Raw genomic sequence first — 23,075 nt, forward strand, 5'->3', positions numbered from 1 at the left:
GATATCCAATTTGACCATATCGGTCATTTTGGCTGTCGGCCATTTTGAATTTTGTGCTAAAATTCTGTATTTTATGAACGCATGAACGGATTGTTACGAAATGTGGTATGGGTCATCAGCACGATGCCCTGAATGAGCCTGAGAAGTTTCGAAACAGCGCCACCTAGTGGTGAATTTTTTTTTTCAAATGCTTATAACTTTGGGTGTGGTCGACTTATTTTCACGAAACTCATCTTTTTAGACTCCTGAATCGTTGCCGAGTCCTACGATACCAAACATGCTAGGTTTCGCCTTACGGTTTGTGTAGCGTTGTGATTTAGCGCTTAAAAAACATTTGGCTATATCTTTGAAACCGCTAGTCCGATCGAGACGAAACCACCGTCAGAAGTTTGGAAACATAGGTCGATAGCTATACGCCAATGCCCAAATGCGAAAATATTGATGTTTAGGGGTAGTAATATTCAATCAAAGTCATGTGTCAGTCATTTTTTTCGTGTTTTTTCATATAAATGTCTATAACTCCGAAGCAAATTGAGATTTTTGCACCAAAATCGACACATATATGTATGGGCTCACTCTGAGGACACATTAAAAAAATGGTGGGACTGAGCCTCTTGGTGGCGCTATAATAGAACAAAACATGAAATTCCCATTGACTTCAATGCAGTTTTGTGAAATAAAATGCTATACTAAACAAATGCATTGGTGTAATATTACGAAACTCAGAATGTGCCATCAGCACCATCCCCTGAAGGTACCCAAAATATTTAGAGACAGCGCCACCTAGTGGTCAAAAGTTATAACAACATTTCCAAAACTGCTAATAACTTTTGAATACATCGGCCTATGTAAATGTCACTGGTCTTAATAGATTCCTTGGGTCAAGCCGAGAACATAGATACCAAATTTTCCTTATTTGGTCAAACTTCTTGTCCGCCATCTTGATTTTCATTCAAAACCTACTTTTTCGAACTCCTCCTAGACCGTTTGTCCGATTTTCACCAAAATCGAATCGTATCATCTCCAGACCGTGCCGACTAAAAGTTATGGATTTCGTGTCGATAGACGAAACCGTTTTCGTATAGCGCAGCAGCAAAGTTGAGGCATGATGCTAATAGCATTAATTAAGGCTTTATCTCTGCAATGCCTTGACATATTGACACCAAACTTTGTATGTGTCATTGTAACTTCACTCTGACCACATCACATCAGTTTTGTAACTGCGCCACCTATTGGTCGAAAGTGATAATCCATCAAATCATATTTTTAATTATTGTTTCTATGATTTTTCAGGCATTTTGCCTAAAATCCTCTTTAAATGTCTTTAATTGCTCATTGTTGCAGTTGGTCTGACACTTTCAGACATGTCGGCATGTCTTGTCGTCTTATTCTGCTTGGCCCCGGTAATGGCTGCTTGCAGCTATATTTATTATTATTATTATTATTCTTCCGCCATGGGAGTCTATGGCAGCCCATAGAACCGATTGCGGGAAAGTTGTTTTGGTTTGACATTCTGATAGAGGACCGTCTCAACATTAAATACACCAATTTTGGTGTTTCTAAGTCATTCCCTCTAGCGCCACCACCTGTCCAAAGTTTCACTTTTATTTTGCTAATAACTTTTGAACCGTAAGGCCAATCAGCGAAATTCTTTTTTCCTCTGATTCCTGAGCTCATGGCGATTCGATTGCACCCAATGACGTCATTTGCCGTCATAAAAATATGGCCGCCATCTTGAATTTTCAAAAAAAGCTACTTTTTCGAACTCGTCCTAGACGGTTTGTCCGATTTGCACGAAAATTGAACCAGATCATCTTCAGGTAGTGCTGACAAAAAGTTATGGAATTCAAATGGATTCGTCAAACCGTTTTCAATAAACGCACAAATACATTTTACGTAGCGCTAGCAAAAACAGTCGTAAGGCCGTATCTCCGCAACGGTTTATCATATTCAGACCAAACTTGGTACTTGTACTCACAAGCATGACCTGAGGCTACATGCTGTGTTTCGGCGCAGCGCCACCTACTGGTCCGGAGTTATGAAAAATGGCTATTTTTGCTTATAACTTCTGAACAGTTTGTCCAAAAATCATACAATTGGTCTCGTTAGATTCAGGGCAACATGCCGAGTCGACTGATATCCAATTTGACCATATTGGTCATTTTGGCTGTCGGCCATTTTGAATTTTGTGCTAAAATTCTGTATTTTATGAACGCATGAACAGATTGTTACGAAACGTGGTATGGGTCATCAGCACAATGCCCTGAATGAGCCTGAGAAGTTTCGAAACAGCGCCACCTAGTGGTGAATTTTTTTTTTCAAATGCTTATAACTTTGGGTGTGGTCGACTTATTTTCACGAAACTCATCTTTTTAGACTCCTGAATCGTTGCCGAGTCCTACGATACCAAACATGCTAGGTTTTGCCTTACGGTTTGTGTAGCGTTGTGATTTAGCGCTTAAAAAACATTTGGCTATATCTTTGAAACCGCTAGTCCGATCGAGACGAAACCACCGTCAGAAGTTTGGAAACATAGGTCGATAGCTATACGCCAATGCCCAAATGCGAAAATATTGATGTTTAGGGGTACTAATTTCCAATCAAAGTCATGTGTCAGTCATTTTTTTCGTGTTTTTTCATATAAATGTCTATAACTCCGAAGCGAATTGAGATATTTTCACCAAAATTGACACACATATGTATGGGCTCACTCTGAGGACACGTAAAAAAAATTGTGGGACTGAGCCTCTTGGTGGCGCTATAATTGAACAAAATATGAAATTCCCATTGACTTCAATACAGTTTTGTGAAATAAAATGCTATACTAAACAAATGCATTGGTGTAATATTACGAAACTCAGATTGTGTCATCAGCACCATCCCCTGAAGGCAACCAAAATATTTTAAGACAGCGCCACCTAGTGGTCAAAAGTTATAACAAAATTTCCAAAAAGGCTAATAACTTTTGAATAAATCTGGCTATTGAAATGCCACGGGTCTTAATAGATTCCTTGGGTCAAGCCGAGAACATAGATACCAAGTTTTCCTTATTTGGCCAAACTTCCTGTCCGCCATCTTGATTTTCATTCAAAACCTACTTTTTCGAACTCCTCCTAGACCGTTTGTCCGATTTTCACCAAAATCGAATCGTATCATCTCCAGACTGTGCCGACAAAAAGTTATGGATTTCGTGTCGATTGATGAAACCGTTTTCGTATAGCACAGCAGCAAAGTTGAGGCATGATGCCAAAATGACTATTCAGGCTTTATATCTGCAATGCCTCGACATATTGACACAAAACTTTGTATGTGTCACTGTCTCCTTACTCTGACCACACCACATCAATTTCGTAACAGCGCCACCTTTTGGTCAAAAGTGACAATCCATTAAATCATATTTTGAATCACTTTTTACATGATTTTTCAGCCATTTCGCCTAAAATCCTCTTTAAATGTCTTTAATTGCTCATTGTTGCAGTTGGTCTGACACTTTCAGACATGTTGGCATGTCTTGTCGTCTTATTCTGCTTGGCCCCGGTAATTGCTGCTTGCAGCTATATTTATTATTATTATTATTCTTCATTGTTCCGACTGGGAGTCTATGGCAGCCCATAGAACCGATTGCGGGAAAGTTGTAATGGTTTGACATTCTGATAGAGGACAGTCCCAACATTAAATACACCAATTTTGGTGTGTCTAAGTCATTCCCTCTAGCGCCACCAACTGTCCAAAGTTTCACTCATGTTTCTGCTAATAACTTTTGAACCACAAGGGCTAGAAACAAAATTCTTTTTTCCTCTGATTTCTGAGCTCAGGGCGATTCGATTGCACCCTATGACGTCATTTTTCGTCATAATAATTTTTCCGCCATTTTGAATTTTCCGAAAAACCTACTTTTTCAAACTCCTCCTAGGCCGTTGCTCCAATTTCCACGAAAATTGAATCAGATCATCATCAGACCATGCCGACAAAAAGTTATGGAATTCGTGTTGATTCATCAAACCGTTCTCGAATACCGCGCAAACAAATTTTACGTAGCGCTTGCGAAAACAGACACAAGCCAGTATCTCCTCAACACTTTATCATATTAAGACCAAACTTGGTACATCTCATCAAAAGCATGACCTGAGGCAACATGCTGCGTTTCGGCACAGTGCCACCTACTGGTCCGGAGATATGAAAAATGGCTATTTTTGCTTATAACTTCTGAATGGTTTGTCCAAAAATCATAAAAGTGGTCTCGTTAGATTCAGGGCATCATGCTGAGTCGACTGATATCCAATTTTCCCCGATCAGCCATTTTGGCTGTCGGCCATTTTGAATTATGTGCTAAAATGCTGTATTTTATGAACGCGTGAATGTATCGTTACAAAACTCGGAATGGATCATCAGCACGATGCCCTGAAGGAGCCTGAGAAGTTTCGAAACAGTGCCACCTAGTGGTGAATTTTTTTCCCCAAATGCTTCCAAATGCTTATAACTTTGGGTGTGGTCGACTTATTTTCACGAGACTCATCTCATTAGAGTCCTGAATCGTTGCTGAGTCCCACGATACCAAACATGCTAGGTTTTGCCTTACGGTTTGTGTAGCGTTGTGATTTAGCGCTTAAAAAACATTTGGCTATATCTTCGAAACCGCTAGTCCGATCGAGACGAAACCACCTTCAGAAGTTTGGAAACATAGGTCGATAGCTATATGCCAATGCCCAAATGCGAAAATATTGATGTTTAGGGGTAGTAAATTCCAATCAAAGTCATGTGTCAGTCATTTTTTACGTGTTTTTTCATATAAATGTCTATAACTCCGAAGCGAATTGAGATATTTTCACCAAAATCGACACACATATGTACGAGCTCACTCTGAGGACATGTAAAAAAAATGGTGGGACTCAGCCTCTTGGTAGCGCTATAATAGAACAAAACATGAAATTCCCATTGACTTCAATACAGTTTTGTGAAATAAAATGCTATACTAAACAAATGCATTGGTGTAATATTACGAAACTCAAAATGTGCCATCAGCACCATTCCCTGAAGGTACCCAAAATATTTCAAGACAGTGCCACCTAGTGGTCAAAAGTTATAACAACATTTCCATAAAGGCTAATAACTTTTGAATAAATCTGACTACTGAAATGCCACTGGTCTTAATAGATTCCTTGGGTCAAGCCGAGAACATAGATACCAAGTTTTCCTTATTTGGCCAAACTTCCTGTCCGCCATCTTGATTTTCATTCAAAACCTACTTTTTCGAACTCCTCCTAGACCGTTTGTCCGATTTTCACCAAAATCGAATCGTATCATCTCCAGACTGTGCTGACTAAAAGTTATGGATTTCGTGTCTATAGACGAAACCGTTTTCGTATAGCGTAGCAGCAAACTTGAGGCATGATGCTAAAAGCACTATTCAGGCTTTATCTCTGCAATGCCTTGACATATTGACACCAAACTTTGTATGTGTCATTGTCACTTCACTCTGACCACATCACATCACATTTGTAACTGCGCCACCTATTGGTCGAAAGTGATAATCCATTAAATCATATTTTGAATGACTTTTTATATGATTTTTCAGCCATTTCGCCTAAAATCCTCTTTAAATGTATTTAATTGCTCATTGTTGCAGATGGTCTGACACCTTCAGCCATGTTGGCATATCCTGTCATCTGCTTGCGCTTGGCCCCGATAATTGCTGCTTGCAGCTATATTTATTATTATTATTATTCTTCCGCCATGGGAGTCTATGGCAGCCCATAGAACCGATTGCGGGAAAGTTGTTTTGGTTTGACATTCTGATAGAGGACCGTCTCAACATTAAATACACCAATTTTGGTGTTTCTAAGTCATTCCCTCTAGCGCCACCACCTGTCCAAAGTTTCACTTTTACTTTGCTAATAACTTTTGAACCGTAAGGCCAATCAGCGAAATTCTTTTTTTCTCTGATTCCTGAGCTCATGGCGATTCGATTGCACCCTATGACGTCATTTTCCGTCATAAAAATATGGCCGCCATCTTGAATTTTCAAAAAAAGCTACTTTTTCGAACTCGTCCTAGACGGTTTGTCCGATTTGCACGAAAATTGAACCAGATCATCTTCAGGTAGTGCTGACAAAAAGTTATGGAATTCAAATGGATTCGTCAAACCGTTTTCGATAAACGCACAAATACATTTTACGTAGCGCTAGCAAAAACAGTCGTAAGGCCGTATCTCCGCAACGGTTTATCGTATTCAGACCAAACTTGGTACATGTACTCACAAGCATGACCTGAGGCTACATGCTGTGTTTCGGCGCAGCGCCACCTACTGGTCCGGAGATATGAAAAATGGCTATTTTTGCTTATAACTTCTGAACAGTTTGTCCAAAAATCATACAATTGGTCTCGTTAGATTCAGGGCAACATGCCGAGTCGACTGATATCCAATTTGACCATATCGGTCATTTTGGCTGTCGGCCATTTTGAATTTTGTGCTAAAATTCTGTATTTTATGAACGCATGAACGGATTGTTACGAAACGTGGTATGGGTCATCAGCACAATGCCCTGAATGAGCCTGAGAAGTTTCGAAACAGCGCCACCTAGTGGTGAATTTTTTTTTTCAAATGCTTATAACTTTGGGTGTGGTCGACTTATTTTCACGAAACTCATCTTTTTAGACTCCTGAATCGTTGCCGAGTCCTACGATACCAAACATGCTAGGTTTTGCCTTACGGTTTGTGTAACGTTGTGATTTAGCGCTTAAAAAACATTTGGCTATATCTTTGAAACCGCTAGTCCGATCGAGACGAAACCACCGTCAGAAGTTTGGAAACATAGGTCGATAGCTATACGCCAATGCCCAAATGCGAAAATATTGATGTTTAGGGGTACTAATTTCCAATCAAAGTCATGTGTCAGTCATTTTTTTCGTGTTTTTTCATATAAATGTCTATAACTCCGAAGCGAATTGAGATATTTTCAACAAAATTGACACACATATGTATGGGCTCACTCTGAGGACACGTAAAAAAAATTGTGGGACTGAGCCTCTTGGTGGCGCTATAATTGAACAAAATATGAAATTCCCATTGACTTCAATACAGTTTTGTGAAATAAAATGCTATACTAAACAAATGCATTGGTGTAATATTACGAAACTCAGATTGTGTCATCAGCACCATCCCCTGAAGGCAACCAAAATATTTCAAGACAGCGCCACCTAGTGGTCAAAAGTTATAACAAAATTTCCAAAAAGGCTAATAACTTTTGAATAAATCTGGCTATTGAAATGCCACGGGTCTTAATAGATTCCTTGGGTCAAGCCGAGAACATAGATACCAAGTTTTCCTTATTTGGCCAAACTTCCTGTCCGCCATCTTGATTTTCATTCAAAACCTACTTTTTCGAACTCCTCCTAGACCGTTTGTCCGATTTTCACCAAAATCGAATCGTATCATCTCCAGACTGTGCCGACAAAAAGTTATGGATTTCGTGTCGATTGATGAAACCGTTTTCGTATAGCACAGCAGCAAAGTTGAGGCATGATGCCAAAATGACTATTCAGGCTTTATATCTGCAATGCCTCGACATATTGACACAAAACTTTGTATGTGTCACTGTCTCCTTACTCTGACCACACCACATCAATTTCGTAACAGCGCCACCTTTTGGTCAAAAGTGACAATCCATTAAATCATATTTTGAATCACTTTTTACATGATTTTTCAGCCATTTCGCCTAAAATCCTCTTTAAATGTCTTTAATTGCTCGTTGTTGCAGTTGGTCTGACACTTTCAGACATGTTGGCATGTCTTGTCGTCTTATTCTGCTTGGCCCCGGTAATGGCTGCTTGCAGCTATATTTATTATTATTATTTTTTTACATAAATACTTGTTTATCTTTTGTGAATTAATAAAACATGATTGTAAGAATTTAAGTACAAGCACTGTAATAAAAAATATTATTTTATTTTACATTATTTGTATGTATTTTTCCTGTTGACAGTGCTGCTTGTACTTATTCACAAAAGATAAACTATTCATATAATAAAAAACATAATTAAAAATAATAATTATGATAGGCAAAAAACAACAAAACATGCGTTTTGATCTCATAAAACAAGAAAGATAAACCATTCTGCTTGCTCTTACACTTGCTCTTACACTTAGATATCAGAAAGTTATAACCACTGTAATTTTAATATATACAAGGGGCCAAAAATCAAAATCGATTGAGGACAGTGTGCCAAAAGTATACCATATTACATTTTTATATACATTTTTTATTATTATTATTATATTTCTTTTTATTATATAAAATTCACTTATATTTCAATGCAATAATAAAAGTAAAAAAAAAAAATAATAATTAAGATATGTCGTCACCCCCACTCACACACCCTATAGCGGGCCAAATCAAAGGCCATCACTGGCCAACTTTGGTCCGCAGTCCCTGGTTTAACCCTCAGAGAGTCTTCGTTTAGCAGTAGGGATGCACCGATGTGAAAATTGTGGCCGATACCGATAACCGATATTAATATTGCTGTTATGGCCGATACCGATATTTACCGATGTCGATATCTCTGTATAGAAAACAAATTTTAATGATTATCAAATAAAGAGCTATTTTCCAAAACACTTTTTTTTTTTACTTTAGAAATGACTGATATTGGGCACCTTTACCTGTATGCAAAATATGTCACACATACGACACACATGCATTTTATTGCATTGCATATAGCCTAATGTGTGCTGGTCAACATGTCTAAAATTAAGAAACCCTTAGAAAACAGGAAAAAAAAAAACAGGAACATTGTGTACAATTAAGATAGGCTACTTAATTTATTATTCCAATATCCAAATATGATACTAAATACCACAGGGAAAAGGGCTTCTATTTCTGACGTGCTGTCTTTGCCTTTGAACATTGCACATTTTAAACAGGACACGTATTAGCTGAATAAATGTTAGCCAATACAAACATATTTATAGAAAACAGTTGACAATGAATAGACAGGAGTCCAATAATAGCATAACGAATCACTTATTCTAAAAATAATAACAGGCTATTTAAGACGAATCCGACATAGGCTATGGGCTGTTAACAGTAAAACGTCCGTCATTTAACGAATTTTAAAAACACGGATGGATAATACAAAATGCTTTGACATTTTGATAGAAAAAAAACAAGCAAGAACAAAATTTAAACTTAGCCCGTCAATTTTTCATTTTACAATTATCTTCTCTCTCTGTGTGCGCGCGTCCGTGTTTGTGAGGGAGAGCTCGCGCAGCACTGATACAACGCCTACTTTTTAATACATAAGTAACGAACGCGCTAGTTTTCATACAAAATAAATATGTAACATAATTAGGTAGGCTACTTTAGTTATTATTAACACAATAACGTAACACATGAAGGCTACGTTTCTCAACACTGAGAATGAATATATAAACCCCTGTTTCTCCACTCGCGCTTATCAGTAATCCACAAATCACACGTGCTGTCACTTTTGAGAAAAATCAAATCCGAACGGGTATCGAATATCAAACAATATATTCAAATATCTACGAGTCAAAAAACGATCAATCAAAAATGTGTCATGAAGAAGGAAAAAACATAAGTCGCACTGGACTGCGTTAACAATGTTACTGACGGGACAGTTCTCCATTAGCCTACGGACGTCCGTGCGGCACTAAAAGACTGCTTTAAAACTTTCACAGAGACCTCAAACAGAAAGCACAAAGCCTGACTTTAAATTTAATTTCGTTTTGTATTAATTGTATCTTAATTTTGATCAATGTTTCATCAAAAATAAACAAGAAGTAAATATTAGAAAATATTTAATCAGGACATTGAGGCGACGGCGCGTGAATTGAAGCGCGTCTCAAATGAACCGAAACCTACCTGCCTCACAGACCTGAGACATAGCCTATATAGAAAGCTTGAAACATCTATTTTTAAACAGAACAAGAAAGAAAACAGACTGTTCTCTGCTTATGTCATCTGTATGAAATGTGTATTTCTCTCAGGCGCGTTCACTACTGCTAAGATCACGAGTCAGCATCAGTAACTTCATCTTCAACTTCACACGTCAAATATCGGCCTGTTCACATCGGCCCTATTTTGACATCGGACCGATACCGATGTGTAAAAAAAAATGACCATATCGGCCGATATTATATCGGCGGCCGATATATCGTGCACCCCTATTTAGCAGTCACACTCAGTGCCTTCCCGGTCAGAAGTGACCGGACACCTAAAAATGAAACTTCCTCCATCCCAGTAAAAACCAATGCAATTTATTTTTGTTCTATAATATTTATTCTTTTTAAATTAGTATTTTGAGACAATTTGATTGAACTTATTAATATTTATGCAATATTTATAGTCCATTTTTTGCCATTGAAAATAATGTTTTTTTTTTTATTATTATTATTTTTTATTTTTATTTTTCTATGCGGTATTTTCGGTTAAAATAGAGACTAGGCTTTCAGAAAAAAAATAAAAAATAAAAAAAATAAATCAATTTATTAAACATAAAATTAAATAAATCATGTTATTGCATGGGTTTACCACTAGATGCCTGTAATAGCTCTAAATGGAGATGCTTGTGAATTCTAGTTGTTTTTGGACCAAATTACTTACTTTTAAGATGTGGATTGATTGTATTTTTTTAGAAATTCTCAAATAATACTTTTTGCCAAGGTTTATAACATTTTATTAATTATTATTTTAATAATTTTAATAATTATTATATTAATTATATATATATATATATTAATTATAATTATTAATTATGTTATGTTTTTCACTCTTGATGTTTTAGAGTTTCACCCCTTCATTGCTGAGCACTTTTTTTCTGCATCGTGGCCGATTTGTAGCGAATTTTTGTGTTTTTGTCAATTTCCCATTCATTTCCTATGGGGGTCATTTTTGACCGAAGACCATGAGTGTGACTATTTTTTTTACAACCACTTAGCATGCTCGGATCATTACCTCAATTTTTTTCTGTGTTCACATACCTAATGCCAGAAAAGTCATAAAGTTTCGTAACATTCCAATGAAGCTGTGATTTTTAAAAATTCAAAACAGATTTTTTGTAATCTGAATTTATTGGTGTGTATGTGTATAAAAGTGTGTTTCTATGTGTGTGTGTGTGTGGGTGGGTGTGAATTTTTTGCACTCTTGATGTTGTAGAGTGTCACCCCTTTACTGCGGTGTACTTTTTTTTAGAATCGTGGCCGATTTGTAGATTGTACAGACAAAAATTCAGAGAATTTTTGTGTTTTTGTAAATTTCCCATTCATTTCCTATGGGTCGGTCATTTTTGACCGAAGGCACTGAGTGTGACTATTTTTTTTACGACCACTTAGCATGCTCGGATCATGACCTCAATTTTTTTTTTTCATACACATACCTAATGCCATAAAAGTCACCAAGTATCATAACCTTCTGATGAAGCTGTGATTTTTTAAAATTCAAAACAGAAAATTTTTCGGTCAGAAGTGACCGAAGACTCTCTGAGGGTTAAACATCTCTGCTGTAGAAGCTTTTGTTGTACTGACGCTTGCAGTGTGTGATTATTTATGTGGGGAGAAATCCCAAGCTGCACATGGACATGTATCTGTTGTTTCTCCCACTTGGAAAATGAACTGGGTTGACTTGCTGAGTAAAGTCTCATTCCCTCTAGGTGGAGGAGAGGAGCAGGCGGCTGCTGCAACAGTGGGCGCTCTCTTGTGTGGGCAGCTCGGGGGTGGAGTCGAAGGTGAGGAGGGCTTCAAGATGCTCCGACCCATCCTCAGCTCCATCCTGATTGACAGCTGTGCCAGCCTTTCAGCGCGACAGAGTGTGAGTGATGCCTCAAAATATGTCTATAAACTCTTATTAGATCTATTACATTGACTTTTAAAATGTGATTGTTTAACTATATATCTATCTTTTGTCAGTGCGCTCGAGCTCTAGGTATTTGCTGCTATGTGTCTGCCTCAGACGATCCAGAGGTACGGTCAGATCTTGTAAAAAGCATATTCATATTTATAGATCTGCATCTTTGTAGAAGTATCAGCTGTTTTTTTTCCTCCTGTGTTTTTCAGGACCTGATAAAATCTCTTGGACATTTGGAGAGCGTGTTTGTGGCCGCATATCCCCTGGGTGATGGCACTCTGCCCTCTGTCAAAGCTGGGACCCCTGCGCTACACAGCGCCGCCCTACAGGCTTGGGCTCTGCTCTGCACCCTCTGCCCTGCGTCACGCATCGACACCATTCTCAACCAGTGAGTTTGACATGCAAGAAAACACATTTGTGTACAAACTCTACAAACTTAATAACGGGGAAAAAATATCATATCACAATTTTTTTCAGGACAATCACCATTCATGATGTTATCATGATTTTTTCATTTTGGTTTTATTATTTTGCAAGTAACTGAGCAGAACATCCAACTAATTTCCCTGTTTTAAAAATGTAGTCTTACAAGGTAACACAATATAAAACCATTTAGGCCAAAGTAGGGGTGGGCGAAGATGAAAATCTGTTTTCATTATTTTATCTTTATTAAAACAAGAACAAAGATGCACATTATAAATACAATACAATATACAAATGAAATAAACAGTGCTTTTTTACACAGTTGGTGTATTTAACAGTAGTATACAAGAAATTGAATAAACAAATGTAAAAATAAAACACTACATAGACTTCACTGTATAAATTATATATACAGTGATTCTTATTAAAGCTACTGAAGTTATTTAGTTAAGTTTTTTGTCAATTTTTCAGTAAAGAAATTATTTTAGTCTATTGTTGTTTGATTAACATTAATGACGAGCGGCATCAGATTTATTAAGGCCCTGATATACTCACGCCAAAGTTCTTTTTGTTCTTTGCTTAGAGGTAAAACAAAGTTTGAAATGCATGACCATGGATTATAGAGAGCAACGTTTAGATGGGTATGTAAATATGTGCTGCGTGCTTTCCCCTCAATAACAAAATAAACACACAACAAAATTGAGATCATAGCAACTTGGAAATGTTTGCACGAGCTCTGCATTTCGGCACACTAAGTAAAGTCATGTCACATTTATTTATATAACACTTTATACAATAGATTGCTTAAAATCAAGCAGCTTTACCTTATTAAAAATGAAAAGCAGTGTGAGGGTCTGTTTTCATCAGATTTACAACTATAAAGCAGCTCTCCACTGTGTTAATGTCTTCACTCGCGGACGTCTAACCTCAACGGACTGAACAGGAGAAATAAACAAGCCTCGGTGCACACCTACCTATTATGTAATCGCCACAGACCAATGATAAGGTGTTTACCAGCTGTTGCGAACTTTTCCAGAAAGTTCGTTTTGGCCTGATTTTGTTCAAAATGACGTTACAGTAGTTCGTTCTTCGATTTCGCTTGAAGTATATCGGGTCCTTTAGGCTGCTGTCACTTTAAGATTACACACTTTATATTTAAGATACTCCTCTTAAAGGATAATTCCGGTATTTAACCACTTGGTGAGTTGCACAGTTTTGAAAACGAACGTAACGGGTTGTTTTAAGGACATGTTTGTGCATGTCGGTAGACTGCCACTCTGAAGCGCTCAAAGGCGATTCTAAAAGAGTCAAAAAGTCGAGACAGGACCCATCGTCAAAATTTCTGTGTCCACCACTCTAGTTCATCCAAAACAAACTAGAAAATAGACTCAAAGTGCTAAATACCGGAATTATCCTTTAATATATGGACATGTATCCCAAATATTTGTTCACTAAAGGCATAACGGTTGTTTATGTAAACCAGTAAGCGCAGTAAGATGCAAAAGATAACTTAGTTTAGTACTCACATGCTGTTTGAGAGGCTTTTAGTGTGTGCGCGATTCGGATGTACACACTCAAAAAAACCACATGTCAGAACAGTGCGTGAATAAAAAATGTAACCAGCAAGGCAATGCAAATAAAAAAACTTTTGTGATTGTGAATAACTGCAACGTCACGTGAGGGTAAGCCTACCTCTTTCTTAACGGATCGATTTCTACAAAGCCCCTCCTTACGAAAAGCGTAGTGTGCTCTGATTGGCCAGCTGACCTAGTGCATTGTGATTGGCCGAACACCTCGAACGTGTGTCGGAAATGTTACGCTTCTTACCATATCGCAAGCTTCAGCTTCCAAAGCAATTTTAAAGACGGTAAATGTCGTCAGTTTTACCATATCAGTTTGAGCGCGAGTTGGATTCTCGATCGTAATGTGACAAACGCCGCCAGTTTGAAAGCACAATGGCCGCATGTTGCTCTAGCTTTGCTTGAGCGGCCAATGTGAAACAGAACACGTAGTGCATCTATGTTTGTCATCTTTTCACCACAAGTTATAAGCAGAGAACAGAGGATACTATGTTTGTAAACATAAATCTATCTCTGCGCTTTTGATCGTAAGAGCGAGTGTGTGTTACTCTACACTCCCTCTGCAGGGTACCCGCGGGGTCTTAAAAGCATTGAAAAAGTCTTGAATTTGATAATCTCAAATTAAGGCCTTAAAAGCCTTGAATTTGGTATACAAAGTCTTGGATTTCGTTACAAAGGTCTTACATTTTTTTTGCCTTTTCTATGATTAAATTCAGACCGTAACAAAATTAACTGTTACTAATGTAGACTAATTAAAAATTAGTCGCGTAACGTTGAGTGCACCTCGCGCTTCACGTCATAGAAGAACGCGCGAAAGCGTGCGCACCCGTTACAATGGTTACTAATCAGAGCTTTTCTGTTAAAAGAACATGTTTTCTACCCGGTCTTTTCAGTAGTATCTGGTAGTGCTGGGCGGTTTACCGGTTCATACCGAATACCGGTGTTTATTTTTGTTACGATATGAATTTTTAATATACCGCAATACCGGTGTATGTCGCTTTAATCGGAACGCGGCGCTGCGCGACACAGTCTCACCCCTCATTTACAACACACGTCTGCGGCGCATTACAGCTGCGACAAGGTTTTATTCCGTCCTCCACGCGGTGCGTCAAAATAGACTAGGCGCCTATATTTAGCGAAGCGGCGCGGAGAGCCGCTTCTGGGAAGCTTCGATCTGAAACACAAGCATTGACTAGAATGGGCACGAGACGTGTGGGGGTGAGAGTGTCTTTTTTCTCGCGGCGCGCGTGTTTTTATACTGTATTAACGTATCTGAAGTGAACTGACGGTCTTTAGAAAAGTTTCTTTGTTATTACGATTGAATCTTTCTTTATGCAGGGCTTAAAGTATTCCGGCACCGTGCCGGATCTCCGGCGTGCGGCCGTGATGAAGAAAAAAAATAAATTTGAATCTTGCATGCGGTTCAATATTTTCGAGTCAATTGATTTCACCTACCAATCATATGAAAGAAACGCAGCTCTACTAACGTTACAAGCCTATCAGAAGCAGAGCAGGGCGGGGCCTGGCAACACAGTGTGATTGAGATTTATACGTCACGTTAGCGTTGTCGGGGAAAGGAGCGCTAGTTCATGAAGCTTTGGATGATGTCCTGCACGGGCGTAATTTCCTATGGGGACAGGACACTTTCCAAAATCCCGTTGTCCTTCCCACCCCCACTAAAATTCGTTTGTTATGATGTTTAACCGCACGCCGTCATTGACACGGAGGAGCAGGACCGAGCCTGTGTAAAATAGCTCACTGAATGTTCTAATGAGCGAGTAACTTAGCGGTTGCAGCACAGACAGCGATGAAACGCCAGAAACAACAGGTAACGGTACGTGACTTAATGTCATCATGGATGAAAAGAAAGAAAGGAGAGGTGTGAGTTGGTTTAGTAAATTAGCTCAGGTCAGGATAATCATATTTTCTGTCTACACCTGTTGATAACTGAGCTAACGTTAACATACCCTGCTCCTTGGTAACTTCAGACTTGGCTAAATATTTAATTTGAATATTTAATTAAATATTCTGTGTAGCTTACAAAAAAAAAACACATTCTATGTAGGCCTACCATGAAAACGAGTCCACTTTAAACCGCAACATTTTCTGTCAGCAATGTATGACAAGTAGCCTAACGTGCTGTCAACGTAAACGCATGCGATTAATTTGTCCAGCTCTACCGTGTTAAAATATTTATCGCAGCGTCTGTTCTTTCTGTCATCCTTTGGGTTATATGATCATGCTCTCCTTCACGCAAATGTTTTAAACTATCAATGCGCGAGAAGACAAAAGAGAACGCGCTGTCAGTGAATGAATGTCCTCCTGAAACACACACACACACACACACACACACACACACACACACACAGAAAGACGCGCGCCAGTATCGCATTCGCAGTCGACAGCGCGCCATCGAGTTCCCTTTCGCGCTTGTACGAACCATAACACACACATTTAGGCTATGTCAAAATGTCAGTTTTGTCGAGTATCTTCACAAGAACAGTAAAATTAGTTAAATACAATCTTAAATAGTTCGTAAAGAGTAGAGAATGCGTGAGATCCTGTCAGCAGCGGCGGGTAAGTGACAGCAATTCTCTCTGTTAGTAAAGTTAACCAAAGAACAATGGGAACAGAGAAAATTACTAACTGCCAAACGCTTAAGGATTAATCTATTTTTCATTTATAATTAATGCAGTGCGGACTGTTTTATAAACGTATTCAATTTCTATATAATTCACATTGGTTAGACAGGTAAGGTACAGGTAAATATTACATTTATTATGGGTTTAAGTGATGATTGTTTTAAGTTTACTTAAATTAAAAGTTGTTATATTTTTTTAAGCTTAATAAATGTTTCAAATTTTGGACAAAGAGATATAAGTAGCTATATCAGTGATACTGGTCTTTATTCATAAAAATATGCCATTAACATGCTTGAAAATAAATGGTGCCAATGAAGCCCCCCCCACCCCCACTCGCGCCTCCCAAAAAATGTTCAGGCTCAGGATTTTTTTTCACTTTAACCCCTGTTTATGTTTCCTGATAAAGCAGTGTTTATGAGCGTTGCTGCTTTGTGTACAGCCGTTACCGGCGCGTCCTGCTGGCACCTCTTTGTAAACAGCCTTGCAAACCTGTATTATTAATATTAGTGTGGATTTTTTCTATAATATTCACTCATGACAATAAAATAGGGCATTATAAGTAAATCTACTGCAGTATTTCCTCTCTCACTCAGTAGAAAATGTGGTTAACACCCATCATGCTTAAAAAAAAAAAAAACAAAAAAAAAACGGTAAAAACCGTGAAACCAGTATAATTTAGAAAAAAACCGTGATGTTGATTTTTGGTCAAACCGCCCAGCACTAGTATCTGGCCACAGCCATCCACGCGCGCTCTCTCTACATTGTTGAAGAAGCGCGGATGATCTGAAAACACAGACAAACTGGAGTTCAGCGATCTTCATTTGAGAAGATCTGTCATGAGCCGCTTGCGCTGTTTGTGCGACTAAATCTGCGATCAAAATGCAGGCTGATATACAGCAGTGTTTTTAATGTTGATCATTATGCGAGCAAGAATGCAATGTTTCCCGACTATCCACACGATTTCAAATGTGACATTGATTTTATACAACAGTAAAAAAAAAAAAGGGGGTAACATTAAGTGATGTACTACATTTTAAACAGTATTGTCAGGCTTATTGCTCTATTTTGCAACAAAATCTGTGGCTTTGACAAAGACAATGAGTTACTGCCACCTACTGGCGATTTTAATATCATATTTTTATTAATATTAAACGTTTTTTAACATTGAATATTTATTGAACATTGTTTTATTTAAAGCATTATTTATTTTTAAAAGGTATTATAAAGGTGAAAATGAAATGGAAAAATCGATTAAATGGGGCAAATATTGTCCCTTAATGGAAAGATGTGACTGCAGTCTAAGTGGAAGAGAGGGGGTACGGCACGGAGAACTAAGGAAAAGGGATATGTAGAATTGCACAAGTGCTACTGCTAAAGAGTGCAATGTCAATACAGCCTGTTAGCTTAATTTTAATTTCTCATAAGCTTAATCGAATTGGCCTAGAGAGAATAATTATGACATTTTCTGTCTAAAGACTACATATAAAATAGCTACCAAAATTAAAGTAACTGCAGTTTGACTAAAAGTAATGACTAAAAGTTGACAAAAAATGCAAACACATTTCGTTAACTAAAACTATGAAAGGCGTCTGAAGATGAAGAGTAAGACTAAATCAAAAATGGCTGCCAAAATTAACATTGGCCTACACACGTGCACGCTACAACGCTGCTGCGTATATATTTTATATGACTGATAATTTACATAAAATGTATTATTTAATTCAAGTAGTCTACTTGTACATAATTATTTTTTAGGGTTTAAAATGTATACAGATTTGACATTTTCCCCTCATACTTCTGTTGGAATTGGTACGAAGTTGGCATTGAATTTCATTTGAAATGGTATTAAAAAGGTCTTAAAAAGCCTTGAATTTAAGTTGGAGGATCCTGGGGGTACCCTGCTCTGTTGCTCTGGCTGAAAGGATAATAGTAATTGTGAGACGGGATAGTGTTTTGTTGTTACAAAGCCACTATCCAAAGCAGGTCTAAAATCTAAGATGAAGTAATATTAAACACGTTATAATAATGTATCTGTAAGACTGGAAGAACTAGAAGAGAGGGCAACTCTCTGAGAAAACAAAGGAAATTAACATTTGAACACTCTCTTGTGAAGTTAGCATCACCATTTGAGATGCAAGTCTCTCCACAGAATAAATCTCTTTCCCTCTTCCCCCACTCCTGCTCTCTCATGCTGAGATCACCAAAATTCACCCAAAAATCTATATGGTTTAATGTGAATAATTATCATACAGTATTACACATATTTGGTATCATTTCTCAGTGCGACTGGTACAAATGTCTCATTCCCAAACAATTAAACCAAAAGGTAATAAGTTCTTAAGAGTTTATAGATAACTTGCACAAAGAGTAGGGTGTGTCTTCCAGGCAAATGGCGTGCTGCTCCCAAAAGGTGTAAACTCTGAATGCAAATTCCCATTGTTAGCAAATGTTATAAAGAAATGCAACAAGAGGCTCAGGGCGATTTGTAACTCAAATTAGCCCGTATGTGCAGGCACTCCACATCATGTATTTTATAATGTCAGGTTCGCATATTCTCTCTTTATTGCAGAGCATTTGATGTTTTGTATTTATTATCTTTGAGCTGATTATGAAATTGCCATGATACATTTACCTGACATAATAAATTGTTACATTTGATTTTATTCTGAATTACTCTGAAATTATTTTCTCAAGTAGATTAAGTGAAGTCTGATGTTTCTGAGTCAGATAAATGCTCAAAAGTGAATTAAATTACTTTGTCACATGGAAAGACAGTAACGCGCAGAGACCTTCACCCGTTCTATTGGATGCCGACATTGGGTCGATCTAGACGGGCTTACATATCCAATGTTTTTAATGTAATGCTTTATCTGGGTGTTGTCACATGGCTTTTTATTCACCCAGATAAGAGTACAGATAGTCCAATTTGTCTGAAATATAATCTTTCTCTTTGTCCGTATTTCAGCCACTTGCCACGTCTGCATGCGTGTTTAGAAAGCAGTGAGGTGAACTTCAGGATTGCTGTGGGAGAGACCATCGCTCTGCTGTATGAACTGGGCCGTGACATCGATCAGGTGTGTATTATGTAGTGTTGAACAGGTTTGAGTGTCAGGATGATGGCAGCGTACATAATGTGTGTTGTGCCTCAGGAGTTCGAGTATGAGGACTGTGATGCATTGTGTGACAGTCTAAAGAGTCTAGCGACTGATGGAAACAAACATCGTGCTAAAAACGACCGCAGGAAACAGCGCTCAATCTTCAGAGAAGTGCTGCACTACATTGAGGTGAAAGGAGAACTGTTTTTTTATTTTTAAATAACGTCAGTTAATTACGTTGAGATATTTTTTGGCTACATTGCATACTGTGCTGTCATAGATGATTATGGTTTAAAAATGTACATACACCAGACCAATCATTCCCTTCCATTTTCAGAATGAAGATTTCACAGAGGAGAAGATCCAGTTTGGGATTGAGGCCATCTACATTGATGGCTGGATGCGCCGCAGGATTTATGATGCCTTTAAGGAGGTGCTCGAGTCTGGAGTCAGACACCACCTACAAGTGAGGAGGACCAATTGCAACTCACTGTTGGCATACATAACACTATGTAGTACTGGAGAAAAATCTAGATTTTATTCCAATTAATATTTATTTAAATGATCTTAAATGGTTTCTTAAGTTTTCCTCTGGTACATAATAGGGCTGTCACTTTTGTGAAAAAAATCCTGTTTGATTTTTGAGACATAAGTGTTCATTGAATCGATTGTAAAATCGATTTTCCATGTCTAAAGACGTTTCCATTTTAAACGCAAAATATGGGCAAATCCACGGACAACTAACAGGCATTAGGACGAACGTAAAGAGGACGCTTGAGACGCGCACAAGTCTGCAATATTTCTGATGATTTATTGGCGTGAAGTTTCGTACTCAGTGACAAACAGGAGTGCAACATTCTCGAAAAACAATAAGCAGAGTGGACTGCCATAGCATAAATGAAAAACATTACCTCAGTCTTCAACATGGCTGTGTTTACGATTAGAAATGTCAAACAAATTTCGCCTACGTAGGCGATTATAGACGCGTAGCCCGAATTTGTATCTGAATGCATGAGACTGTCTGCATACCGGCAGAATTCACAGTTTTGTAGTAAAAAGAGACGCATTATGCAGAAGTATAATTTGCTGTTATGCGTGTTTGTCAGAGCCCGCAGTTGCTGTATGACGCGCGTTCGCTGCGGGCGTATCGTGACGAGCTGGACGCGCTCCGAGAAAAGACCGTTAAAATCGATTCCCTATTTTCGTTTTCGAAACTTGCGTTGGTTGGTCCAATCGATTGTGCAATCGATTTTCGAACGTAAAGTGACAGCCCTAGTACATAATAATTAAAAAATATTAAAATTGGCAAATTAAAGAATTCGAAAAAAGCTTTTTCTTTTTAACCATTGATTTTACGTGTCTTTTCCAGTTGTTTGTGTTTCACTGGACAAGGATTTTTTGCATATTTAACATTTTAGAGCTCGGCTTAACTTACAAAATGTAAATTCTTTATAAAATACATATGGCTTTTTAAGATTTGATTAATTTACCTTTCATTTCCATATATATATATATATATACACAGTGTTGGGTATAATTTACATTACTAAGTAATTAATTACATGTTTAAATGTATTTTGATTTAACATGATCCCCTAAAATTGTTTGGTCATTTCAAGAATAATTTATTAAATTTTCTATTTTTTATTTGAAAAAATTAAAACAGCCGTTTCATGGCAATTCTTGTATGGGTCACCTGGTCGAGGTTGATAAGGGATTTAGAAAGTAATTAGTGTTGAGTAATGCAATACTTTTTAGAGGGAGTAATTAGTACAGTAATCTAGTTCATTATTAATTTAGTTTTTTAGAGTAACTTGCCCAACACTGAGATATATACATTGTGTATGTATGTGTGTATATATATATATATATATATATATCTTATTTTAATTCTTGTCTTGTTTTGTCTTGATTTAAAATTATTTCAAGTCATCTTGCTAAGCTTCCGTAGAGTCCCCCAGTGCCTGTGGTAGAGGACCACTGATATAATGTTTATTATAAAGAATTTTTGTATCTGTTTGTATAGTTTAATCCTTTGCTGAGGGATATTTTTGGACTTGGACCTCCTCTCATCCTGGATGCATCTGTTAAAGCCAGCAAGATCTCTCGCACAGAGAGGGTAATCTCTCGTCTTTTCATTTATTAATGTAATAAATCATACATACTGTGACACTTGACATTTGCAGTCAGATTCAGTTAATTTTGGGAACTGTCTGTCAAGATAATTCATGCAAATAAAAGCAGCACCCTTTATTTTAAATTTAAGTTTTTGATGCATATTCATGTAACTTTTGTCTTGTCTCTTCACAGCATCTGTTTAACTCTGCTGCGTTCAAAGCTCGGACTAAATTGAGGAACAAAGTGAGGGACAAACGTGCCGATGTGATGTGAGGATGAAGGCGACAAAGAGAGAGAAACACTACATCCTTAAAATCCCTTCGGCTCACTTGAATCATAGTTTGACATACTGTTAAGCCAGACACTTGACAAAATGTGCGTGCGACTGACTGCCTGTGTGCGAATGTGAAAGGCCGGGTGTGTGTATGCGGTGTGGTTTTTATTTAACATCACAGTGTGTGATTGCTAGGATTCCTGCAATTAAACAAAACATGAACTATTGTATCTTTGTAACAACCTTTTGTAAGGCTGTATTAAGCTTTTCTGTTAAAACATGTTTTACCACCTCAAGAGTTTTTGAAAAAAAAAAAAAATATATTTTTATCATAAACACAAACTTTTTACAGTTCTACAACAAAGAAAGAGGCCAAGAAAAATGAATTCTTTGTAGTTTTTCTGTATGCATTTTATAAACGGACTATGCTGATGCACCTATGATCTCATGATGCAAACAATTGAAAATACATCTTGGACTGCAGGTTTCCTGAGTTAGACCGTTTCGTTAAACCTTTCTCACTGCCACTAAATCATCTGTTTTACATCATACTCATCTGCTGAAAAAGTGTGATTTTTATTGGCTCCAAGTGTGACAGTAAATTAATATTCTTATCCCCAAGCTTATTTTTACCTATATAGATCATGCTTCCAATAGTTGTTTGAATTTATTTCTAAATATCAAGCTACCTTGTCATGACCTTTTTTTTTTTAAGTTAAAGTACTGTATGCAACAGCCAGACTTTTGAAGAGAAATAAATTATGTAATTATCCTTCACAGAGTGGGAAGTATTTTTGACAGACAAATGTATTTGTTGTAGTAAGACATTATGGCTTTCATTAAACCAAAATACAGAAAAATTGCATCTCACTTAATTTGCTGGGTCTCCGATTACAAATGTATAATGTGCTTGATTGTTCAATTATATATATATATATATATATATATATATATATATATATATATATATATATATATATGGAATGATTCGAGTGTGATGGTAAATCGTTTGGGGTGCGATGGTTCGGCACTCTTGTTTTGTAGCTCTTTATTTTGAAAAGATATTTACGACGTCTCCGCTC

General features: G+C 37.4%; 1 protein-coding gene across 3 annotated transcripts in view; it reads left to right on the forward strand.

Moving 5' to 3' along the window:
• Positions 1–22,862, forward strand: part of ifrd2 (interferon-related developmental regulator 2) — a 104,020-nt gene extending 81,158 nt beyond the window's left edge. For 2 of the 3 annotated variants that reach the window (XM_081349802.1, XM_081349800.1), the window contains 8 exons: positions 11,668–11,825; positions 11,924–11,977; positions 12,071–12,249; positions 19,472–19,580; positions 19,656–19,790; positions 19,939–20,067; positions 21,628–21,720; positions 21,912–22,839. In XM_081349802.1, coding sequence (XP_081205928.1) covers positions 11,668–11,825; positions 11,924–11,977; positions 12,071–12,249; positions 19,472–19,580; positions 19,656–19,790; positions 19,939–20,067; positions 21,628–21,720; positions 21,912–21,992 — 938 coding nt within the window. In that variant the 3' untranslated portion in view covers positions 21,993–22,839. Of the gene's footprint in view, positions 1–11,667; positions 11,826–11,923; positions 11,978–12,070; positions 12,250–19,471; positions 19,581–19,655; positions 19,791–19,938; positions 20,068–21,627; positions 21,721–21,911 lie in introns of all 3 variants that reach the window. The other variant, XM_081349801.1, reaches the window with a different exon arrangement.
• Positions 22,863–23,075: the final 213 nt, after the last annotated feature.

The sequence above is a fragment of the Scardinius erythrophthalmus genome (assembly GCF_964197995.2).
Source record: "Scardinius erythrophthalmus genome assembly, chromosome: 20".
In the NCBI taxonomy this organism is placed as follows: domain Eukaryota; kingdom Metazoa; phylum Chordata; class Actinopteri; order Cypriniformes; family Leuciscidae; genus Scardinius; species Scardinius erythrophthalmus.